The sequence below is a fragment of the Lissotriton vulgaris genome, chromosome 2_1 (genome assembly GCF_964263255.1).
Source record: "Lissotriton vulgaris chromosome 2_1, aLisVul1.2, whole genome shotgun sequence".
Taxonomy (NCBI): domain Eukaryota; kingdom Metazoa; phylum Chordata; class Amphibia; order Caudata; family Salamandridae; genus Lissotriton; species Lissotriton vulgaris.
The window spans coordinates 379,631,185-379,656,786 of NC_141687.1; the positions used below are offsets into that span (position 1 = coordinate 379,631,185).

A 25,602-nucleotide genomic window follows, 5' to 3' on the forward strand; every position below is an offset into this window, starting at 1 on the left:
CCATCGGGAAAATGTTCCTTTGAATGGCCCACTTCCACATGCTCCGAGCCAGATGAGACAGCTGCGGAGAGTGTGTGCCCCCCTGTTTCTGAATGTAGTACATGGCCGTCATGTTGTCCGTCCGGATCAACACGACCTTGTTGCATAGATGTACTTTGAATGCCTTTAAGGCCATGAAGATCGCCATCAGTTCCAATACATTCATGTGCATCTTCCTTTGCTGTAGTGTCCATAGTCCCTGCACTGTGTAGTGGAGTACATGCACTCCCCATCCCTGGAGAGAAGAGTCCGTTGTCAGGATAATCTGTGGCACAGGCTCTTGGAACGGTCGGCCCTTGCAAAGGTTTTGTGGATTCCACCAATGCAGAGAGTTGTACGCCCGACCGCTCACCAACACTAGGTCTGTTAGTTGCCCGTGAGCCTGGGTCCACTGACGTGCTAGGCACTCCTGGAGCGGACGCATATGTAACCTCGCGTGCGGGACAATGGAGATGCAGGAGGCCATCATGCCTATCAACTGCATGAACACCTTCGCTGGAAGCGAGTGCTGAGGTCTGAATCGCTGGATCAGCGTCTGAATACTGGCGACTCTCACTGAATTTGGCTGCGCAGTGGCTGCCAGAGTGTTTATTGTTGCGCCCAGATACTGCCGTATGTGGGCGGGCTGGAGATGGGATTTTGGGTAATTCAGTGAGAATCCCAGATCGTGCAGGAGATGAATGGTGCAGGACACGTGGTCGGCGCACTGTTGTTCCGACTTTGCCTGAATGAGCCAGTCGTCCAGGTAGGGGTAGACATGGATGTTTTGACGTCTTAGATGCGCAGCCACAGTCGCCAGGCACTTTGTAAAGACCCTGGGCGCTGTGGTGACCCCGAAAGGCAGAACCTTGAACTGGTAGTGCTGGTTTTGAATTGTGAACCTGAGGTACTTCCTGTGTGAAGGATGCAGGGGAATGTAAAAGTATGCATCCTTGAGATCCAGAGTAGCCAGGAAGTCCCCCTGCCGAAGCAGAGGGAGAACCTGCTGCAGCGTGAGCATATGGAAATGTTCTGACAGAATGTACCAGTTGAGGGGCCTGAGGTCCAGGATGGGCCTGAGGGATCCGTCCTTTTTGGGGATGAGAAAGTACAGAGAGTAAACCCCTGTTCCCCTTTCTTGCAGTGGAACGAGCTCTATTGCCCCTTTTTGCAGCATGACTTGGACCTCCTGCTGCAACAAGTGCAAGTGCTCGCCGGACATAGGACGGGTTCTTGGAGGTATGTTTGGTGGAGTGGAAGTGAGTTCCAGACAGTAACCGTATTGGATAAGAGATTTGACCCACCTGTCCGTGGTGATGGATTTCCACGCGGGCAGGAACTGCTGGAGTCTCCCCCTGACTGGTGTTGTGTGGTCGGGGGGCAGTGACAAGGCGTCACTGTTTGTTGGCGGTGGAGGACCTGGAGCTGTTATTTCCACGTCCTCTGCATTTGACGTTGTTGCCCCGGTAACCACCTGTACCCTTGTTGGTGTATGAGGTCTGGGTGTTGCTTTTATAGTATTGCGTGGATTGTGATGCCTGACCCCTTGAGGTGCCTCTGTTAATGGAGCGGCGAAAGGAACCACCCCGAAACTGCTGGGACTGCAGGGCCCCCATAGACTTAGCAGTGTCAGTGTCTTTTTTCATTTTTTCAAGGGTGGCATCCACTTCAGGCTTAAACAGGTGGTCTGGATTAACTGTTTGGTTTAAGATGGTTGTCTGTATGTCTGGTTTAAAGCCTGATATCCTAAGCCAAGCATGCCTACGCAGTAGCACGCTAGTGTTTATGGCTCTGGAGGCGGTATCAGCCACGTCCAGTGCGCACTTAATGGAAGCGTTGGTGATAAGCTTCCCTTCCTGAATCAACATTTCAGCTCCCTCTTTGCACTGATCAGGTAAGTGCTGTAGAAGTGTTTCTAGGGTGTCAGTGTGCCCTATCGTAGCGTGCAAGTAGGGCTTGCGTGTTTGAAATGCGCCAAATATTAGCTGCCTGCGCAGCAATACGTTTTCCTGAGGCCTCAAAGATCTTCGATTCTTTGTCTGGGGGAGGAGCATCACCCGTGGTCTGAGAGTTTGCCCGCTTGCGTTGGATACAACCAAAGAGTCCAGTGGCAAGTGTCCCTTGATGTACGTTGGATCTGTGGGCGCTGCCTTGTATTTTTTGTCAATACGAGGATTGATGACTCGCGCCCGGGTGGGCTCCCTGAAAACCTCTGGCGGGTGCTTTAGCACTCCTTTGAGCATTGGCAATGTCTTGACAGTCTTTTCAGCCACCGAGAAAGTGTCAAACAGAAAATCGACATCCACTGGGTCCGCATGGAGGTCGACATCGTGATTGGCCGCAGCTCTCTCAATTAGAGCATTGAAGGCTGCAGAGTCCTCTGTTGGGGAAGTTTTTGCAGCAAAAAGCTGCGGCTCTTGTCCCGACTGAGGGTCCTCAGGGTCGCCTCCAGCAGACCATGGCTCATTGACCTCCTCTGGATCCGAGTATGCTGGATAATTGTACTCCTCCTCGTCTCCTTCACCCCCCCCCCCCCCAGCGTTAGAGTGAGTGGGTGAGAGCTCCAGACCATGTGGAGATGCAGGCTCCATAGGGGCAGAAGTACCCGCAGAGTCCAACTTCTTTTTGAGTGGAATACGAAAATGTTCCAACACTGGCTCCGGTGTGATCTTCCTTTTAAGGAGAGAGAGTTTGCCTGTGTTGGCGTCGATGACAACCTCTCGACGCTCTTCGTCCGCGAGTGGCTGGAGCCGAGGCTTCGGCACCACCAAAGATGCTTTAGGCGTGGACACCAGCTTCAAGGGCACCCCAGCCCCAGGTTTCGGAGCGAAGGCCTTCGGCGTAGTCTTTGGCGGCAGCGTGAAGTGGATCGGCGTCTGCGCCTTCGCCGCTTTCTGTGGAGGCTTCGGCGCCACATCCTTCGGTTCGGGAGCCACTGCTTCCTTCCGAATGCGTTGAAGGGACTCCGCGACCTTTTTGGTAAAGGACGGCGAGGGTTGGACCGTCTCGAGCGAGTCCTCCGAGTCCTGATCCGGGTCGGCGATCAAAGGCACGGTCTTTGGAGCCGACACATCACCGCCCTTGGCTTTGTCGACCGGAATCGGCGCAGCCAGAGCTTTGGGGTCGTCCAGGCGCTTCTTTGAGGCTTTTTTAGGGTTATCGACCTTCTTGGTGTCGACGCGGCCCTTCAGCGCGTCGACCATCTTCGGCGCCGACGCAGCTGCGTCGGGCGTCTTTGCCTTCGGCTTCGACACCGGGGTCTTCGGGTCGGCCATTTTGGCGTGGCTCTTGATCTCGGCGGCCATTTTGGACTTCTTCGGCGCCAAGGCCTCTGGAGCCTTTGGTCCCACCAGTGCGACTTTCACTTTCGGTTTCGATACGGATGGTGCGGATCCTGATGGCTTCACTTTCGGTTTCTGTACCGGGAGTGGCGCATCTGTAATGTCCGTGGCCGGGCCCGGAGGCGGGCCGTGGGACGAGTATTGAGGTCTTGGGTAAGGCCCGAAGGCGATCCCTCGACCTGGGCCTTATGCTGGGGTTCGGCCCCAGAGTCAATATGAGGATGCTCTTCGAGCTATCCTCCACGGTGGCAATGGCCCCGTCGTCGTCCCCTACCTCCTCGACGACTTCCTCGAACTCTTCATCTCCCGCGTCGTAGTTCTCATCGTCCAACGCTGGGTCAGAGTCCGAAACTTGTAGGACGGTGTCGTCTTCAACGTCTTCTTCAAAGATGTTGACTGGAGGGGGTGCCTATAACTGGGCCTGCAGTCTCGCGGCCCGACGTAGCTTGAGAGTCTTCTTCGACCGGAACTTGGAGCAGGCCATACACCTGGCCTTGTCGTGGTCCGGCGACAAGCATCTGTTGCACACTGGGTGCACGTCGAGGTGCGAATACTTAGAGGCACACACCGGGCACCTCTTAAACGGAGTTCGTTCCATGTTGAAGTAGTCTGGAGCGTCGTGTAGGCCCGTCCGTGCCGACAGCACGCGGAAGGGCAGCAAGTGTTCGGAGCCGATGAATAAGCCAACCCGAACGATGGACAATACCGACGCGAGTCCTAAAGACCTTTTGGTCTCAATTTAGGAAAGTTAAACAACTATCGATTCCGACAGAGGGAACCGAAACACATCCGAACCCAATGGCGGAAAAAAACAATCTGGGGATGGAGGCGATGCCCATGCGCACTGTAGTCCAGGGGAGGAGCCACCTATCTCGTGATACTTCGAAGACTCTTCCAGGACAACAATGTGCAATCATCCGGACCCAACACTAGGCGGCGATCTATGCACAGATATGAATTCAGCAGCCCACATGCCTCGAACACGGAAAGTACAGCCATCAGCGACTTACTGCTTTTACTGTCTTTCAGCAGAACACGAGAATGAGGCGAGAATTTCCTGCTGCAGTGTTTCTTGTCCAAGCGCGATTGACAACAACACTTTTGTCTCAAGTTTTCAGTTAGGCCAGGGTCTTAAATCCCTCGAGAATACCTTCAGCTTCACTATGGACTCGAGGAGAGACCTCCTCCCCAAGGGGTTATCAATCACGGGGTCGGTCATGGGCCGGCTCAGTTTGTCCATTTCTAGGGTATGCGCACATATTTATTCCCTCCACAATTTAGTGATAGACAGGCCTCAGGACATTGGTGGGCAAAAGCCTTATTTCGAGGAGGTGCGGATAACACCCACAAACTGACCGGTCTGCACCAGGCTATTTCCAATGATTTAAACAGACACCTCTCCTGACATTTCACAGACTAGATTTCCCAACTTTTTGGGGGTTTATATACCCTAATGAACAAGTGCAGTACCGCAAAGGCAGCAGCGTGTTTATTTTCGCATCACACTTTCACTTTAAGTGAAAGCGCAATGCGAAAATGCACAATCGGCTGACTTTGCCAAAGCAGAAATGTGAACAAAAAAGTGCAAACCGACTAAGGAGTGTGTGTACTGCAGGCGGTAAAAGATCCAATCCCGGTGGGCGGGCCAAAAGGAGACAAGGCGGCAACAAGGAGGGACTAAGAAGCCTCCTTTACAATCAGAAGCCAGCGCTTTGCATGGGAGATGAAACTACCCAATTAAAAAGATGGACGGGGCTTCAACTCCACCACCGAGAGCTTCGGCATCCGTATGTATTCCAAGAAGCCCTCTTATGACGAGAGCAGCGTGTGCGCGCTGCTTTCGCCAGCCGAGTCCGAAAAAGGGAGCGACCCGTCAAAAGGGGAGGGTTTCGACCCGTCAAAAGGGGAGGGTTTCGACCCGTCAAAAGGGGAGGGTTTCGACCCGTCAAAAGGGGAGGGTTTTGACCCGTCAAAAGGGGAGGGTTTCGACCCGTCAAAAGGGGATGGTTTCGACCCGTCAAAAGGGTTAAAGTATTTAACGTGCCACAGTCAGACTACAATGGTAGGCCAAAAGCAATGTTTTACACTGTCAATATGGTGGATGGCACAATAGCTGCAGCAGCCTACTAGCAACATTTAACTTAAAAGGCCCTCAGTACATTTTGTACCATATACTACTACGGATCTACAGGCAAGAATGGTCCCTCAGTATTATGATTAACAAAGATCTTGTTTATGGCATGTTCATAAACCACTGAACATTGTAAATACAATGTACAATAGCATTAGTTCACAGATGATATAACTACTGAAAACTATTTTTGTCCGCTGCTTCGTCCCAAGAGTATGAAATTCATATTTTAGAAGAGTGCTTTTAGGAGCAAAACATTAGTAGTCTTTAAGAAACAAGCTACTTACCTACAACAATAGTTTTGAAGCTTGAGACCACTGTACATGTTGTGCATTATTGAACCACCTAATGTATGTCAAAGACTGGAAGAATACCTAAAAAATATACTTCTATGTGGGCTTCTGCCACAGGAGCGGCTACATGTCTCAATATCACTGATCATAACCCCACAATGCCCTACTACATGTACACCATCTTCAGACATCTCCCCCCCCCCCCCGTCCCCCAGATAAGCATGTGGAGGAAATTTTGATATTTATTAGCCCATTCAAATGTAATGATTCCATCTTTTTAAGGTTGCTCTGCTTCACTGGGGTAGTGGAGGGCTCATGCAAATCTAAAACGCTGTCAAGCTGAAAATCTATTGTTACAGGGAAGCATCCTTTGCATCATTAACCTTCGCTCTATTCACATGCTATTGAGGAAAGTATGAACAAGCAGTGGTTAACCCATATTTTAACACTGTTTATTCATTTTTGACTGATAATCTTCCCAATGTTTCATAGAAGTAAATGTTAAGGTCAATGCAGCACAAACATGGTTTTGTGAGACATTGCTTATGAGCGCTAAAGATGACCTTTCTTTCTAGCCAAATGTGATCTCAGCTTTTACTGTCAAGTCTTACTCGACAATTAATAAAAGCGTACTTTTCCATAATGAAGAAAGGGACTTTTGCTGTGAACAGTAGATTAGGTACTATTTTACAGCTTTCTTAATGCTACTGGGTGCAACTGTTGAGTTCCTTGTCATCTGGGTTTGAACCTTCATCAGAGTTGATAACAGTTAAGTAGTTTGATCATGCACACCCCAAAAGATATTTTAAGGAAAGAGTCCAAGTCAGTGAAGGTGTAAGCAAACTCATATCAGTAGCCAATAGATGTGGTTAATTCTATAAACAATCCTCCGCAGAGACACGTTCCGCTCTGGCCAATTTACTATGGTCTTGGGTAGGTATGAGTTATAAAATCCCCAGGTTGAGCTAACCTGGGGATTGTGTAAAATTATGAAAATGGGAGAAATATAAACTTCCTTCTATGGAATTCCAAGTTTGGCTACAGCCATATCTTGTAAATCAGAGCAGGATTAAGTGATACAATAAATTGCCCATACCACGAAAGAAGCCAACATAACAGCTGTGCACAGGCTCAAAGGTCCAGGACTACATTAAAAACTGAGACTGGCAATCTTAAAGAGGAAATGTCCTTGTGATAGCTTGTAGAATGATGAGGACTACTGATTCTCAACTACAAGACTAATTCCAGATGTCCTAGTGTAGGGAGATACAGCACTGCAGCATGAGAGCACTCTACATTCAGACAGAACGAAGAACACTGTACTCCCAAGATGAAATAACCTTTGCCCTGTACTTTTTCTTCTTTAATAGGAAACCCATTTCATTGCACAAGCCTCAAGGTCTGCTTCAGAATTTGCATGCAAGAGGTAAGTACAAGTGAATTTCGAAACTAAGACCGTAGGACAAGTACTGCCAAACTCAGTCCCAAATTTGTGAGAAGCATCCCAACGTTCACATAGTGGACACGCTGTACTTAAAGTGTAACTTTGAGAATGGACATGCCAGTCATACACAACTTTACAATTTGCTTTGTGTATACAGACCCCCAACTACTAATTCTTCCACAAATCAGTGTTATATTCCATATAGCTTCCCTATATAGGCGCAGGTGACACTGCAACCTTTCACCTATATCCTTCCCTACATTACATACAGAACGGTTCATAGGGACTGACCTTTTAATTAGATACGTTACTTTATTCAGAACGAGTGTTTTTCCCTAGTTCGAAACTCATACATTATGCATGAGGCTTCTTGGAAGCACAGCAGGACAAACATCTCCTGTATAATCTCTGTATATTTATTTATTTTATCCGAACGCGCAGATTCTTTATAGGAACTGCACAACAACAGATTTGCCAGTAAAGGGAGAGTGCCTCTAACTGTATACTCCCAAAAGGCAGCAACTTTGATACTTACACCCTCTTCTGGGGAAATATTGAAGGTACTCTAACAATCACTTTGGGCACAAGAATGGTATCTTCTGATCTTTTGAAGCCTTTGGCAAAAACTTTGATAGCAGAGCTATGTCCCTTCTTTCAAATCGCTTACTCATTTCTATATTTCTCATAAATCTCTCCATAACCCCATTGCCCACACCAGCAGGAACACCACCTCAAATCAATACCAACTCATGGCAGGAAATGTAAGAAATTAGTCATTGCTTTAAATGAGATTTGTATCCCACTTTTGTGAAACTCCACAGGTAAACCCGTTTGTCTCAACCGTACAAAGTATTGTTTCTTTCATAGCAGATCCTTTAGCCAGGCCAAAAGCATTCCACTGCTAAAAAGTAGTGAAACCAGCAACTCTTATAGGAACCTTCCATGTCGAACCTGCTCTACATTCATAATATTGTCGATGTATCTGTAGATCACAACTAGATTACCTAAAAAAAATTAACATTAATCTCCATCCTCCTTCACCTCGGCACAGTGCATTTGGTTGGATGGTGATGGTCTATCTCCAGTGAAAGCGCACACGAGTAAGTATGTCAATATGTTGTATCATGTCATGGGAGAGCCTCCATAACTTGAGGGCCCAGAAGCGACAGTATGCACTACAGGCAATATGCAGAAAATTTCAAAATCTCTCCTGGTTGTCGGTGTCTTTAATCTTCCTTCTAATTTAAGGGATTTCTGACTCTATATACCATCTATGAAGCTGCATTGTATGAAGTGTATGGTATGCTGCAGTGTTACTGGCATCAGATGCGGATTATTGTGTGTGTGATAGGACGTTCTGCATTATGATTTAGATGTTCATCACTATTGTTTGTTTTGATAAAGAATGATGGGTTGAAGTGAGAACGTATGTGTTGAAATCTGTATGATGTGGTGATGAAGTATGTGAAGTGTTTTATTCTATGCAGTGGTGTATAGAAATGCCTTGATGGCTTGTGGGGTGGTATGTAGTTTAGTGGGGAAGTCTGATTACTAAGGTTATTGTTAAGTGAATGGTGATGTGTTCTCTGATGCAGATGGACAATGCCATTTTGTAACAGTTATTCAGCTTTATTGGAATTTCGAAAAAATTCCAAGAATGCATCTGAATATTTCAGCTATTGTAAATTTCCAGGAATACTCCATTTTGCAATATTAGTTCGAGGAGATGTGCTGCTAGCTGGAAAGCTTGCATGGTACAATAATACCAATATATGCATTTGAACAATTAGCTTTGTTCCACAGAGGCAAACGTTTTTCCCTGCAATAAAACCCCTACAGCCCCTTCAAGATTAAAAGCATTCCCAGATCCTTCCCACCATGAAAGGCATTTACGCCTGCATCTGACAGGAGTAAATTGGGAGTAGTTTCAACCGTGGAAAAATAGATTTATATTGGCATTGCAGTTTTGATGTGTACATAACCTAGCATAAAAATCAGAAAAGGTGGTTTTATGCTAAATGGTGGCCATGTGGACTTAGAAAGACTAATACACATGTAAAATGCTACAGATAAGAGGGCAGATGAAGACACAAATAACCACCAATGCTGAAAGAATGTTTTTTTAAATGCAAGTGAGGGTAGAGGGCATAAAGTTATATCCTTCCTCGGCACAAAAAAAGACTTACTTTTTGACCACTTCACTAGCTTAGAAGTCATCTGGTTGTAAGATACTAGTCTACATGACAATCACTGAAGTCAAGGTCTCTATTGTCAAAGTTGTTGGCACAGAAACTCAGAAATATTCCTCAAATGCTCTCCGTGCTACGGTTTCCTCACAAACTCAATCTAGACTTCATCAACATTTAAGATAAATAATTTCATGGGATGAAAAAGAGCATGAGATGTATTTTGGACTGATGGCATCATATTGTTGGATCACATTGTTGTAGTCAAGATGAATCAAGTTTTAAATTTTGAGAGTAGAGTGTGTGTGATCTTCTCTTTGTCGATTTCTATTGTTTAGACAGGAGGAGTCCTTGACAATCCAACCTCAAAATTTATCAACTGCATACCAAATGGTAACTGCACGACTAGACTAAGATAAAAACACCTCCAAGACGCCAATTGTGGCATCTCCCTCGATATAGGAAATTGTCCTTAATTTGTCCTCCATAGCCAGCACTGTCTTACAGGTCCTCTGGCTTGCTGTCCTCTTTAGAGCATATGTGCTTGGAACCTAATTTAATTAGGCCAAGACTGCTCAATGGGACTAAAAAAAAAAAAAAAAAATTCAAAAGGACAAGGTCTAGAAAAGAAGGCAATTACACGTTTACGACGACTTCCGGGACACGTGTGGAGTCATCTCCATGGCTTAACCCTTAACACTGAAAAGAAAACCAAATCACAGATTCTGCTATTTACGGGTTGCAAAGCAATCTTCAAGCCATTGCAGCACCGCACTTATTGAGCTGGTACCCAGAAGGTCACCCTATCTTGGGATCAGATTATGTAAATTAGGAAATGCTTAAGGATTCATGGTGAATGTTGGCGCTCAAAGGATTGACTCGTAATAATATTTGCAATAAATAATTTCTCTAGCTATTCAAAGTTGACTACACACAGGAATATGGCATTAACTTTACTAGTCAGTGTAGAGATCCAAAAGAGTAGCTCAGGCCGGAATATTTTAGGCAGTTATGATGGTTATAAATTTAAGCATGTATTCTTCTAAATGCAAACACCGAAGAAGACTGAGCAATTAGACAAGGGAGAACAACGACAAAAATACAAACAGCACAATTGCCAGTCGGGAACAAGTGATCTTTTTATACAAAGCCCACAAAAACAGATTGTTTTCCTTGCATTCTGATCCTTAAGCTGAGCACCAACAATTTCAATGCACCAATGCCCCAAGAGTTTTAACAGCACACGGAAAGGAATAGTGATAGGAGCTGATAAGTCCGCAATTCAGGAAACTACGGAGCAGTTTAATTCCACTCAGCGCTTGTTCAAGGTGATGCATACCATCCTTTTTTAGGTCTCGTAGAGAGACCTATTGGAGTCAAACCAAAAAGCTAAACCAGCGGATTTCTAGAAGTGCACGACGTCCTCATGCACAAGCTTGCCCGAGCCTTCCAGCAGCATTTCTCCTCCCCTTACCATTTGCTCCTGCCTCCGAGTGCTTCAAAGGGATCTGTTTCCCCGCCCACTGCTTCACACGCCGGTACTCGCATTTCTCCTTCCTTCCCAGCCCCCCTCCAAGCGCTGCCTGGCCGGCACATCAAAGGCTGCTGCTCCCATAATTATTCACTGCCCACGGATGTCTGCCACCCTCTCTTCTCGCCCTCTCCTTGTCTTGTGTTTTCATCACCCCTTACTGTCATGTTTTCCACTGTTTGCTCATTTGCCACTAACTGCTGCCCCCCTGCACCCCTCTGTTCTCACCCCTCTCCTTGCCGGTGTTTATCACCTCTTCCTGTCCCCTGTTTCCCACTATGTGCCCTCGTCTGCCACTCCTCGCGCCCCCCTGCACCGCTGTTTTCTTTCTTCTCTTTGCCATGTATTTTCATCACCCCTTCCTGTCCCGTATTCCACTCCGTGTGCCTATCTGCCGTCCTAGTCATCCCTCTTCTTGTTAATGTAAGTAACACTTTGTATTTACTGATCCGCCTGGTTGGAAACTTTATCTCTGTATATTTTTTTTTTTTTGCGGAAATTGCCCCTCATATCCGCTGCAACACACTTACAATTCCACTGTCAATGTGAAAATACTTACACATAAGCAATCTGAAACCTTGGCAGCTTATGCAAATTACGACAACTGTTATTGGCAGCTTATGCAAATTACGACAACTGTTACGTTAATTGATGCAACGTGACACTTGCTCTTCTCTCACCTTCCCCACCAGCACTCTGGCCTATCACAGTGCATCCATTACATACCGCGCCCCACAGACCCAAGCAACCCCACGCGATGGTGGGGGGAGGGGGTAGTGGAATCCCCCGGCTGACCCTCTCATCAGCCAGGCCTAACGGCCCTCCTGAAACTATCTGCCGCGCAAACAAAGCCCATCTCTTCTGGCCCGTGCCTGTCCCACTCCCAGACTTCTATCCCAAGCCCGCTATGCATTTCCGCACACCTTTCTCCGAGCGTCTCCGTCGCCTTCAATGACAGGATCCACCCTTCCCCACCTGATCGCCCAGCACTCCCACACGTGCCTCACCCAAGGGCACTTGACTGTGCGGCTCCCTGCCCCCGCCCAACCCCGCATCCTCTACTGCACTCACCTTTCCAGACCATGCCCGACCCCGGCATTGTCCCCTCAGCACCAAACCCCATTCCTATCGGCCCTGGAAGGATGAAACAGGACGCCCATCCAAATCACGCACCAGTCCCCTCCCTCAACTGCGCAAAGTAGCCTCCGCACCGCGTCGGCAGCTCCAAGCTTAAACCCCCCCCCCCGCTCACTGCCCCTATTTATGTTCTGCTAGGCACCCTTGATCCATCTCACCCAAAGTCCTATTCTTAGTATGTGGCCTTTAATTTTTCTAAGCTATGTATACCCATATTACACTGACGAATAGGTAAAGTTTGTGATCTCTGCTATCAAAAACCTAAATACGTTTAAAGCAGAAAAACCGGGCTTATTTAAAGCAGCCAAATATAGAGGCCTAAAAATATATTAGAAAAAACAAAGCTTTTCCCATTGACCGAATACATGGCAAGAAAATATAATCTAATAAAATATGTGAAAATAAGTTATTTGTTTTCACAGTGAACTACATAAATCATGATATACAAGATCTAGATCTCCCTATTAATGTATATATTTTTGCATGATTGTTACCCTCGTTTATATTTACGTTCGGTTTTAATGGCTGCTAGGGTTGCTTTGGGTTTACACTGAAGAGCTCAGTGCTGGCATGGAGTGGTAAGGTCAGTCAACTGCCAGGTTAAGTTTGGCCAAAAACTATCTCAGGCTGTTAGAGCTGGGAGGAGCCAGTGATGTCAGCCTCATGCTACTTTTCGTGTACATCACCATCTATAATTCTCTGGAAGTCAGCGCCCACCCAAGCCTTGTCCACATCTGGTTTGTTTGTTACTGCTAACTCTTTCACACGTATGCACGCATGCACACACACACACACACACACATTCACAGGAAGATTTTTCTGTTTTAAACGCTTGCTGCTGACATCTTTAGTTATGTAATAAAGGTCATCAGTTCACATCCTGGCAGGACCAACTCACACACGTGCTATTTAGTGCCAATTCTTTCACACACACACACATGCACGCACACACACGCAGCAAGATTTTTCTGTGTTTTAAATGCTCGCTGATGACATCTTTAGTTATGTAATAAAGGTCATCAGTTCACATCCTGGCAGGACCAACTCACACGTGCTATTTAGTGCTAATTCTTTCCCACACATGCACGTACACACACACACACACACACACACATTCACAGCAAGATTTTTCTGTGTTTTAAATGCTCGCTGCAGACATCTTCACTTATGTAATAAAGGTCATCAGTTCACATCCTGGCAGGACCAACTCACACACATGCTATTTAGTGCTAATTCTTTCACACACATGCATGCGCACACACACACCAAGATTTTTCTGTGTTTTAAACGCTCGCTGCTGACATCTTCAGTTATGTAATGAAGGTCATCAGTTCACATTCTGGCAGGACCAACTCACACTTCCAGCTTCTAAGGTGGATGAATTGAGTACCGTTACATTGGGTAATAGTAGCTCATTCTCATTGTGTTGTGAGAGCACCTCCTGGCCAAAATAGACTGCCCCGTTAACGCATGCATGCATCACAGAGCCAGTGGTTCAACGGCTACGGCTAAGGGAGATACATTTATCACTTTATGTGCAGACTAATTACCGAGATTCATGCGCATCAGCAAAAATGGAGGCCTGCAGTTCGGCAATTCTCATCACATTCTCTGCCTCTCACACAAAGCCTCCCTTTACCGGGGGAATGCTTCTGAGGAGCACGCTGCCCACAGCAGAAAATTATTAACGCACTGTCTATCCATCGCACTCACTATCGCATCCCCACAGCATCACTCAGCACCACCACAGCATCACTTAGCAGCATCACATCACTGCTATGCTCTACAACAGCATCACTGAAAGCCACAGCATCACTCGACGCCACCACATCACTCAGCGCCACCACATCACTCATCGCCACCACATCACTCAGCGTCACCACATCACTCAGCGCCACCACAGCATCAATCTGTGCAACAATTCAACAACAACTCGTTCAAATATGTTGTCTCAATGTTTCAAGCTTTATTACAAATGTCACAAAAAATGTTAATATTTCACTTCTGTTCTTGGATTTTAGTCACAATAAAATACACTGAACATAATCTTCACAAAAGTTATTTACCAAAGTTTAAGCCATTGCCATTATAATTTACAATAACTTTTGAGTACTAATTATTAAAAATAAATTAAAGCCATTGTTATTTGTAATATCAATACATCTAAGTCACGTTAATACAATACATATTGCATTACAAATGCTATAGGTGTCACATTTGCGAAAGTTAAAACTATTGGCATTGTAAATGACAAAGCTATTAATTTCACTATTTTCAAAACCAACACATAAATAACAAATTTGTCATTTACAACACCAATAGCTCAAACGTTCCCAATGCGAGACCTATTGCATTGCAAATGCTTGTCTGTTCTACTAGCCCATTCAACGTAGTGCAAGGCTGGGTCACTGTTTTGCAGGACTGCACCAGTGAGAAAGTCTGAAATGCAACTATGAACTCTCTCTCACCCACTGATCCAAATATGTAAATTAATTCAACGGACACGTTTCAGTTTCAAGAAACAAAGGTCAAATTGCAGTGTGAGCACAGTTTTATGTACTTTGAGTAATTTATGCAGAGCATAATTGAGCAAACACTGCTTTAAACATGCCAAACTTTCATAAGGAGTTAAAAAAGCATGAGGCGGCTTTGCAAGTTCCTGAAAATCTTTCTCAATCAAACATCTATGACCAAAAAGGGCTCAACTGATCCATAGGTAGATTTTAGGCTGAAAAAAGGACATAAATGCCATCTCATCATCCCGACAAATATGCTAGGCACAAGGAATGGAAAGAAAGTCAGTGACTTTCGTGCCTAACGCAAAAACAATATGCATCCTCCGAAGTCTAAATTTTTAGACACTGCTCCTGGGAAGAGCACAGATCTCTCGCATCACCACACTAGCTCAGATTAATTGAGCCGGTTTCATTAGCTTGGTTTGTAAACCTGCACATACCTTCATTATATGGTACAGGGTTTCCAATCTTTCCGCCAACCAAGTCTGCTGATTTCAGGACCTCCAGTTCCACCACAACCACCACTCGCCTGAAAAACAAAGACATTAACATATTAGAGCCAAGTAACGCCTCTCTTCCACTACAAGAGAAAGAACTGCACGCTGCCAAGCCAATCTGGATCCTTTTGTTATTGCAATACTTTGGCTACATCTACTAAATATTAGCCAGCAGAATGGACTTCTCACGTTAACCCATTTATGTGCTTAATATCGTAATTACACAACATAATAGGGGGGTTTCTAAATGCATTTTTCGCATATCCACATATATCATGGTCACAAATCAGAGTGCCACTGTAGGTTTCCCAGAAATGTGTGCATAATGTCTGCACAGATTTGGAAAGGGTCTTGTGGCTGTGCACACAGCTCCACATGAATAGGTTAATTCTTTTTATGGACATCTGTGATGACAGATGAAAAATGACAGAGGGACAATTGCGACAGCCAGAGCAATTCACAGCTTTTCGATTCACACAAATATATATATATATATTAAAAATCACTAAAATAAAATCAACCATACATAAAACTGGAGGGGGGCTTGGATATAAGCCCGAAATCAAAGTGCTAGACAAGCCTGGAACTGCTACCGTTGAGAATTCTGCATACATGTGTTGGCACATTACACACACAATTACATTCCTCAGCTGTGGGGGGTTGAGAAATACTCCCAGGGACAACACACAGGGGAATAAAAAACTATTTAGAGTTAAAAGCTTCCAGTGTTCTACATAGGCTATTCGCCATTTCCGATGCACACCGATGAACTGGAGCAATGAACATTCATAGAATGACATTTCTGACATGCAACCAACAATGTAATCTCTATAAGGAATAGTGCATGCTGTCTGGAAAGGAAATAGGGTTGTGAAAGTGTAGCAGTGAATGTGCATAAGAACACACTCAAACGCAGTCAGAGTATACTTCCCAGGTGCTTGCAGTCAAGGTTACCCGACCCTCTCTGCTAAATCACATAAGACGTGGAACAAAGTGGCAAGCACAGTAGTTTTTTGTTGTTGGTGCTCCGTTGCTCTACTTGGACACTTATCTTTGCATGACGCTGTACAATAAAACACTTCTTCCACACATTTTAAGACGGTCCTAGTTGTAAGCCTACAATCATTGCGATACTCAATTGTATTTCATTTATTCAGTATCACATTTAGAAATGGCCACAGATCCTCTGCATAATGAAGGTCATGTGTGGTACCCAAGACTGTATTTCCCAGTGGTATCAGAAAAACAGGTGGCCAATAGGATGGAAAGTGAGGCAAAATAATCGAAAGAGAAAATACAATTATCTGTGTGCTTTGGAGCCCATGGGCTAGGTGATATGTATCTATTGGAACAGCCGCCCTAACAGCATGCTAATTTTCAGTGTAAGTGTGCATTGCAACACTATGTACTCAGGGCATTACTATTTTTTTTTAACCTAATAGACCAGTCGCTTCGTTTTATTGAGGTGAAAACCAGTTGTCAAGCACATGTTCAGTTATGATACAGCTTATAGCACCCAGCAAGCCTGCTAATGAATCACAAGCCAGAATCAGAAAGGGGAAGGTCTGTCCTCACCTCTTGCTTAGGAGACATGATTTGCACCACAGCAGTGCACATCAAACGAAGGCTAACCTTTACTTCATTCAGTCCCTCTGCTGTGGGTGCCTATCACATTCTCAGGCTTCATCCTGAAAGTTGGGTCACAAAAGAGATCCAAGACAGTACAGAACAATAAGTTACATTTATTTAGTGATGGTGGAGTTTAAATGGCACTGGAGGTTAAACTCTGAGTATACCACCTACAGGAAGAATGACGACAAAGGCCAAGCAACAACAAGCATTGGCATTGCAAATCGGTCTCGCCTTTGGGACCTTATACGTGTTTAGCAATGCAACACTTGATGTTGTTGCACCAAGGATATTGTACTGGATAACTAAACACTTACAAGGTCCCAAAAGCGAGACCTATTGGCTATGCCAATGTTTGTTTTACACTTGTCCTTAGTCAGTAGTGTTTCTAGGGCACAAATGGAAAAATTGTGATGCAGCACACTACTTAGTTCAAGTTTGTGATGTGGTGCGAACACTTGTATTTTCTGTGTTTTCATCAGTCGTTGATGTCTGACTGTAGCACACCGGCATAGTCATCGTGCATATCGGCTATTAAGTCAAGGACTGAATTCATGATTTAATAGTCAGCTCATAGAATTTACTGAAGCAGAACTTGAGATCTGTAACCATCTTTTTACACAAGTGTATCTTTTCCATTTAGGAACAGAAATCTCTTTTGAAACCATTAGTGATACGCCCATTTCTTGGAGCAATCTTGGAAACAAATTATCAATGAGACTTCCTTCCAGCCAACAGTTCTATAACTTCTGTACACGGGGACTCTTACTAGGTCAGTTCTACAGCTATCGGGCTGTCTGGCATTCTACATATTTGTAACTCCTCAAGTTTGCTCATTGACAAAATAGTGTTAGGGTAATCTATACCTTTAGTGAATCTTATTTTACAATCAGCTGCTGAAGCTGTTTTTTCTTTCACCAGTGTGGATGCCAAAATCCCAGTGGTGTTATCTATACTACTATTATAAAGAGAGAACTGTGTCCTTTGAGCCAGGTAAACTCGAAAAGTACACAACCAATCCAAACACCCAATACATCTTTGAAAACGTCAGGGCAAGCAGAAGGACATAGGCTATATAAAAACAAAATATATATGTTAGAAGGGAAACGTCATTTTTAAGGGAAAGTAGTCCCTTAGAAGTAGCGCCAGCTAATGGCGTGCATGCTGATGCGTGCTGACATCACGGGGGAGCGCGGAAGGCGGAAGCAACACCCTGCGAGGAGCGGACAGGAGAAAGGAAGCGACACCCTCCAAGGTCTGGAGAGCGTAGAGGAGCGTCGACATGCCCAGGGGAGTGCAGAGTAAGAGCGGACAGGAGAGTCGGCAGAAGCGGCCAGGACCAAGAAAACGAGCGCGGAGAAACAGCGGAAGCGACACCCTCCAAGGTCCGGAGCGAGTAGAGGAGTGTCGACATGCCCAGGGGAGCGCAGAGTAAGAGCGGACAGGAGAGTCAGCAGAAGCGGCCAGGACCAAGAAACGAGCGCAGAGAACCAGCGGACACGAGCGTGGGCAGAAGCGGCCAGGACCAACAAAACAGGAGCAAGGAAACACTGCAAGTACGCTCTGCTGCTCCCGGCCGCTCTGCTGCGCCTCTCCTGCTGCGATGCTGCCCCCAGCCCCCTTCTGCCCTGGGCAACGCCGGGGCGGGCTACTAGTAGCCCTATAAAGATGTTAAAAAGGTACCTTTCAGTTCCCCTTTGGCTCGGGCCACATCATTGGCTTCTGTGTCTTTGTTTGGGGAGCTCACTTTGAGCATTTTCTCATCAACAGTTTATGGTTGAGCTTAGAACACCAACTTGATAAAAAGCTGTTGGAGCCGAGACCAGTTTGGTTACCTCGAAGGGGTATTCTGCATTAATTACAATGGGAACACTGATATTGACTGACTAATAACAATCAGGGCTGGCTCTAATCAGTAAGGCTGAGCCTAAAACTAAACAGAAGAGAATTGCCAGTACTGCTACTCAATTTTGACTCAAGATTGTAGTCAAAGTATAGACCACAGTTCAATACTTTGACATGCTATTCGATAGCTATTTATTAGAAAATATTTTGATTGTACACGGAATAGACTAAGTGTAACAGTTCAAACAATATTAGTAAACAACAATGAAAATACGGACACGACTAGTGGAATAAAACCTCATCCATACCATCACGCATTACTCAAACATATCACAATCAAAACTCTTGCATTCAAACATTCAACCTGGGTACCTCACATTCTGGAGGGTCAATAAACCAGTTGATGAGGTACAGAGTGCTATGAGATCAAAAGGAATTCCTGGTGTTATTAACAATACACTGTGGACAAATTCAGTATAAATCATCAGATTTTGCACATAATCATCAGAATTTCAGTGTATAAACATACAGATGCAAAACAAATTAACACCAAAATGCAATCAGCAGACCCAACGGCCAGATAAAGATGTTACAAGGGTACCTTTCAGTTCCCCTTTGGCTCGGGCCACATCATTGGCTTCTGTGTCTTTGTTTGGGGAGCTCACTTTGACCATTTTCTCATCAACAGTTTATGGTTGAGCTTAGAACACCAACTTGATCAAACTGCTCTCAGCTCCAACAGCTTTTTGTTAGTTCGAAGGGGTCTTCTGCATTAATTACAATGGGAAAACTGATATTGACGGCCAGCATGACAGCGCTTACTTTAACAAGCAGGATGGAGCACGCCACGGCGTGCATAAGAAGAGAAAGGCGGCACATGCTTTATACCGATACAGCAAGCCCGGGAGTTGTAAATTAAAAAAAACAAACACGTGAGCGGTGATCAAGTTGTGTGAGCGTGTGCAAAAAGGAACTTTGAAAAAAAGCACACTAGTTGTACGCTCGCGGCAGCACCAAAAGTGAAAGTGATCACGCTCCAGATGGCGCCTCGGGCACTAAAAGCTGGCGGCTGCCAATCTAAGTCTGTGAGAAAGACAGCGAAAACAAGCGCTGTAAAGAAAAGGCCTACTTTTCATTGCGAACCCAATTGTAAACTCATAGAGGACTCCTGCTGAGATGACAACAAACCAGAAAAAATAAAACGCTAACAAGTGCTGCACGCACCAACAGAGAACAGCGACTGCGTGCCGAGGGATTCGAGGTAGCTTTGAAGCAAAAAACACCGCGCAGAGACCAGAGGCGTGAGGTCAAATCCACGGGAAGTGTTGAAGGACAAGAGGACGGGCGTGGGCAGTTAAGAAGGGAAAAGCTGAAAACGAAATACAAAGCTGTTGACCGCACGTACAATCAAAAAAAAAAAAGTCACAATCGGATAGTTGTTTTTTTGTATTTATTAGAAGAATATAAAAATAAGCAGATTTATAATTGGTATAGGTGGCGCACTATGCCTCATAAATAAGATGTTGCTTATCTTAAAAAATATGTAAGCAAGACAAGCTATGGCAGCGCAGCCGTGAAAGTGAAAGTAATGGCCTGCGATGCCGGAGGAAGAGATAAGGTAGATGGCGGCTGCGCGTGTGCACACAAGCCTGAGGCCAGGAAAAGCTTTTGGGTAGCACTTTGTAAAACCCCTAACTAAAAGTCGAGCAAGTAGCGAATGCGAGGCTTTTGGCTCGACCTAAAAACTGTCTATGGGAAGCCACACACTCCACCACGCAAACTGCAAAACAACCAGAAAGACAAACGTAGGCCTCGATCCAGATAGACATGGCGCTCCACGGCCTCAACGGGGAGCAGGCAGAGGCTTAAGAAGATGGGGCCTCACAAATGAAGTCAATGAAGCCTCCCCAGGTCAGCTAGAGGTGGTGAGCTGGAACGTTAGTTATGTTAGAGAAAGTGTAGTGCAATACACTGTCAGGCAAAGCGCATTAAGGCAGATAACTTGCTAAAGCAAGCAACGCACCTCATGGGCAGCAAAATACCCTGTCTGGCACCGCTATGAGTATATACACACACATTTCATACTGGATTTGTGAGGGGCTCTAGGAGAGTTGCTCTAATGCTACAACGCAGAACTCTGTTCCTATTTGCCAAATCATTGTTAGAACCACAGGGTAGATACATCCTGGTTCATGGGATCACCATTGGTTATTCACCATTAGGAGTCATCCAACTCACTCCCTTTTTTTCCCTGACTCAGGGTACACCTAATGAGGCTACACTCTGATTCTCCCCAATATGACCCACAGCCAAATTTCAGACCACCATGGCATACAGTCTTTCTATGAGACAACAACAAGTATAGGTTTTCTATGAAAACACTCTTGACCAACAAAACGTTATGTAATTTTCTTTTCTTAGCCTCCAGTCGCTGTATCACCAGAAGCCATTATTTAGACTCTCTAACATACTTTTTCTATCAGGGCAGGAGTTCCGCTTTCACAAGAGAATTCACAGGAATCATCAGCGTTTTCCACCAAGAAGGTAGACACCATTCTGAATACCCACAGTTTAGTCTCTCCCTTGAGTGACTGGGCAGATACAGAAGTACTTAATCGGTCTCCGTGCACGGACACGCTAATAAGCGGTCCTGTGTGGAGACGACTAGGTATTGACCTACGAGGCGCTCTCACACCAAGTCAGTCATCATTTTTCCACAGGCTGGTTCTGGCAGTGCTACAGACATGGAGAATCATCACTTGAAATCCCCCCCCCATTCTTTTGCAACTAACGAGGCAATTTCGCCCCGTTTTTCCTCATTTACCATATTTAGGACTAAGAGACCCCTCGACCCCACAGTCTATGAAGAATAGTAATGCTTCGCTAGAAGTATGTCAACACTAACTCAGTACCGTCAGTTTCCGTTTTTTATACGTGTGTGTTTTCTTTGATGTCAAGAGGTACATGTGTTCATGTCATTTTAATCTTTGAATTATTCGCTAGGCTAAAAACCAGGCACAATTAATCGCTTGGACAGGCCAGATGCCCAGTTGCTAACGGATATGGATAAGGCGTTCAACTCTGTCAGACTTATCTTTTTGCACTCCTGAAACAGTTGAATTTTTTTCTGATCTTTCTGTCATATATTCAACTACTCTACACGGATCTAACAACGTTCGTGCTGGTGGCTGGCCGCGCCTCCCCCATTCTTTCCCAGTTAGACGTGGCATTCGACAGTCCCCTATCTCCCTGTTAGTGCTTGTCATTAAAACCCTGGTTGTCTGGGTTCGTAGGGATACCCTGGCAGTGGTGGCTCCTCGACAAAGGCAGAGGAGCATCGCCCTACCGACTTCATAGGAAAAATAAAATGATAACTTAGTATTATCATTTCATTATTCCTATTAAAGGGAGTGGCTCACCGGGCCGGACGGGGCTGGCCAGAGCTGGGAGAGGAGTGGCTTGACCTTTAAGTGCGCACCACTGCTTGGTCAGCCCTTTCGAGCCAGCCAAACAGTCCAGCTCGCATTGCATCTTCCTCGCCAGGCTGTGTAATGCAGCCTGGTGGGGACATGCAAATCCTCCCAGTCCCCTTCTGAGTGCCATGGTTCGGCGTTCAGACCAATCACAACACTGCATTGCAGCGTTGTGATTGGTTGTATGGAGCCTAGGTGCTTTCTGCTACTTCCTGCAGCTGGTGGAGAAAGGAAGGACAGAGAAGAGGAGGCAGGTAAGTGTTTTTTTCCAAGTTCAGTCCCGCAACCCCCTCCACACACCCCACCACGCCTCATCAGTAGCAGCCGCTACTGTGCCCTGGTCCGTGGCATTGAATGGGCAATGGAAATTTCTGATCGCATTGCTTTATATGCAGACAATATTTTGTTCCTTCTCACACACTCATATCAGACCCCATAATCTAGCAGATTATGCAAATCTTCTGAGAAATGTCAGGCCTTTATATGAACGTGCTATAAATCTACTATATGGCCATTGCAGGAGACGCTTGGGAATTGCCGATGGGCAGAAGACTTGTCGCAGGCCACGAAGGGTCTACAATATCTAGGAGTCTGTCGGATAACCAAAAGATGTCATGGGGACATTAATTTAAGCATCACAACTGAAAGGGTAAGAAACTAAAATTAGAACTTGGACAGGACAGCCACGGTCTCTATACAGGAGGTCTGCCATATTTAAGATGGTCTCTCCCCCCTCGATAACTACCATTTACAGAACCACCCCTATTGGGTCCTGCTGTCGTGGTTTTTCCAAATTAAAGCTATGCTGGATTAGTTTTTTATGGGGGAGAGGGGGTTGGAGCGGCTCAGGTTGAGTTACACGTGTTTTCAATCCACATATTGCTGCGGGATCGTGGCTGCTAATATTCAATCCTATCATACAGCCTTGAACCTCCAGGTGCTTAATAACTGGTGGTTCGGATCTGGACACGATCCAGCCTATGCCGTAGGACGCTTGTTATTGTACCCCACTATGTATTCATTCCTATATAGTAGGTTGGATATTCCAGGTCCTACCCTAGCCACAAGAGTTGTGATACCTATGTGGCAACAATCTCTCTGCCGGATGGGTTGGTGGGAACATATTACAGGCGAGACACCACTATGGTGCAATCGGCTGTTATCCTACCAGGCGAACATCCAGGGCTTTCGCGGCTGGGACCAGACAGGGATCTCCTCTACTGAGCGGCCGTTTTACAAATATCTTCAATTCCACCATGTACTAATGCCCTACATAACCAACATTACGACCACGCTAGATTTGAACCCATTAGAGGGCAACCTTTTGATAGGAGACCTGGGCGATCACTCTCTCTAAAATATACCATTCTGTCATTACACACAGCACCACCACTGTGTGTGGGTCATTTCATTGCACCCAAGATTGATTCAATTAAAATACCTGAATATGTCCTATTACACACAATACAAGCTTTGGAGGGCTAGGCGGATAAAATTCCCTGTGTGTCTGCGCTGCTGAAATGTCGAGGGTACTTTCCTACATACAGTTTAGGCCTGTGAAGCTCTGAATAGATTCTGGAAAGGGGTGTTTGTGTGCTTTGCAGAGGTCCTGGGATGGGAGCTGCCTAGATTTGCCGGACTGACGCGGCTCCATATTACAGATAAGATTGGCGGTAATAGACCTAAAAGCCATCTTTTATCTTTGGGCCTCACACCTGTTAAACGAGACACAGCCAGACTATGTAGGTCTGATACGCCACCCGCAGTAGGTGCCTGGCTGGAGGTGTCTTTTTCGAGCACGGGATGCCCCCAAAAACATATGAAGATTTGGCAGCGGTGGGCAGGCTACCGAGGCCTCACCCTAGACCCTCCATTGTCAATTGCCAACACCATAGATGTGGAAGTGCGATCCTTTGGTCGAGTTATATGTGATGTATTTTATGAAAAGTCATCTGGGTTCATCGGGCACTGCCCAAGACAGATACAGAGAGATGCAGACTAGCTATTTCGCAGCGTGTCGTACTGTTTTGTTTTTTTATCATCAATATGTAATGTTATGCAGTTGTATGCAATAATATGTTTATGGTGTCCTTCGGGCCGTATGATGGCAAGAAACTCAAAAATATGTTATGAAAAAAAAACCAATCTATGGGAACAGAGTAAGAGAAGAAACACACTGTAGGCTGATGGTCTACTAAACATCAGCGCCTGCTGCTCTTTTTTAGGACTAGGCTTGACAGCGCATGCTCGAAGAGACGTGTTGTGTTTAATCTGAGGGCTTCAGCCTGCTCACAGGGTTCCAATTTGCTCACTCCATCGTCTGTCTCGTATCCTTTGTCCTCATTTGTCCATGGCATGCATGAGTCATGCCTCTTTTTGTGTTTAGTCTTCCCCCAGAGCATGGACCAAGTACTTGTGTCGATCCACTTGACCCGTTTTAGGAACTATTATTTTCTTCGTATCTCAGCACGCCACACGAGTACTCGTGTTTTCACTTGTTCCGCACTCCTCTACCACTCGCACCATTCCAACCCCAGCCACATTCTCACATCCGAATGCTAAACACTGAGCGCCAAGAGCGCGCCTTTCTGCAGCCTTCTTGGTATCATGAACACACATTATATGCATTTTTTGTTCAACTTTTATATAGCGCGAACAGCGCAAACTTGACCAAAGGTATTGGAGCGCTTTACATGAGCACATGTTGCATTACACAAGGAGAAGTTAATTTTATCTTTCGTAGGCAAAGGGAGAATAAATGATTTGAGTCGACAGACTCTAACCTGCCTCTCAAGTTCCAAACTCAGCAGCTCTAGACGTTAAAGTCACATCCTCTCCCGTCGCATTAGTAGCAATCTATATGTTTCCGCAGGTCCCACTTGCTATATTTCCACTGATAAATTTTTAACACTTTAGGGCTCAGCCTCACGTATGCTGCCTCTGGATTTACATGTATCAAAGACACCATCTACTGCTGATCAAAGGTAATGTTTCTGAAGCCGGCTGCAGATTTCAAAAGGCTAGAGTGAAGAGAATAGAGGATGGTTTTTAGGTCTCGGCTAGGCAGCGCTATTTGAGACATGCTGTTTTCAGATATGAACTTTAAGCTTCAACTATTTTCCGCCCATCTTTTTAATTGGCTCCCGTAACTGTCCTTTGAAAATGGGGGCTTTTGATTCATCAATAGGCTTAGTAGTCCCTCCTTAGTATCGCCTTTTCTCCTGTTGTAACCTCCCATGAGTACTGAACCTGTTACATGTGGTTACTCTAGATCACCGGTACTCATAGTACGGCCCGGCAAGCCTTCCGTGGCGGCCCGCGGACCTTGCGACATCATCCCAGTGTTTACATTTAAAAAAAAAAAATTTTTTAAAGAGTGTCTGCAGCAGCGCGAAAGACTCTGCTGCTCTGTGGGGGCCGGGCAATCCTAGAGATAGCCAGAGTAAAGCTGCAGGGGCCTAAGAAGAGGTGAAATACATCAAGGCCTCATTAACATGTAAATGGTCTTTTAAAGACCTGTTAAGTGCTCAGGTGCGGCTGTGAGTGTGTGTGTGCGCCCCG

General features: G+C 45.5%; 1 protein-coding gene across 1 annotated transcript in view; it reads right to left on the bottom strand.

The window, feature by feature from the left end:
* The window catches only part of RPA1 (replication protein A1), a 276,446-nt gene that overhangs the window by 167,617 nt on the left and 83,227 nt on the right, over positions 1 to 25,602 (bottom strand). The window contains exon 5 of the mRNA XM_086955196.1: positions 15,038 to 15,126. Coding sequence (XP_086811322.1) covers positions 15,038 to 15,126 — 89 coding nt within the window. The remainder of the gene's footprint in view (positions 1 to 15,037; positions 15,127 to 25,602) is intronic.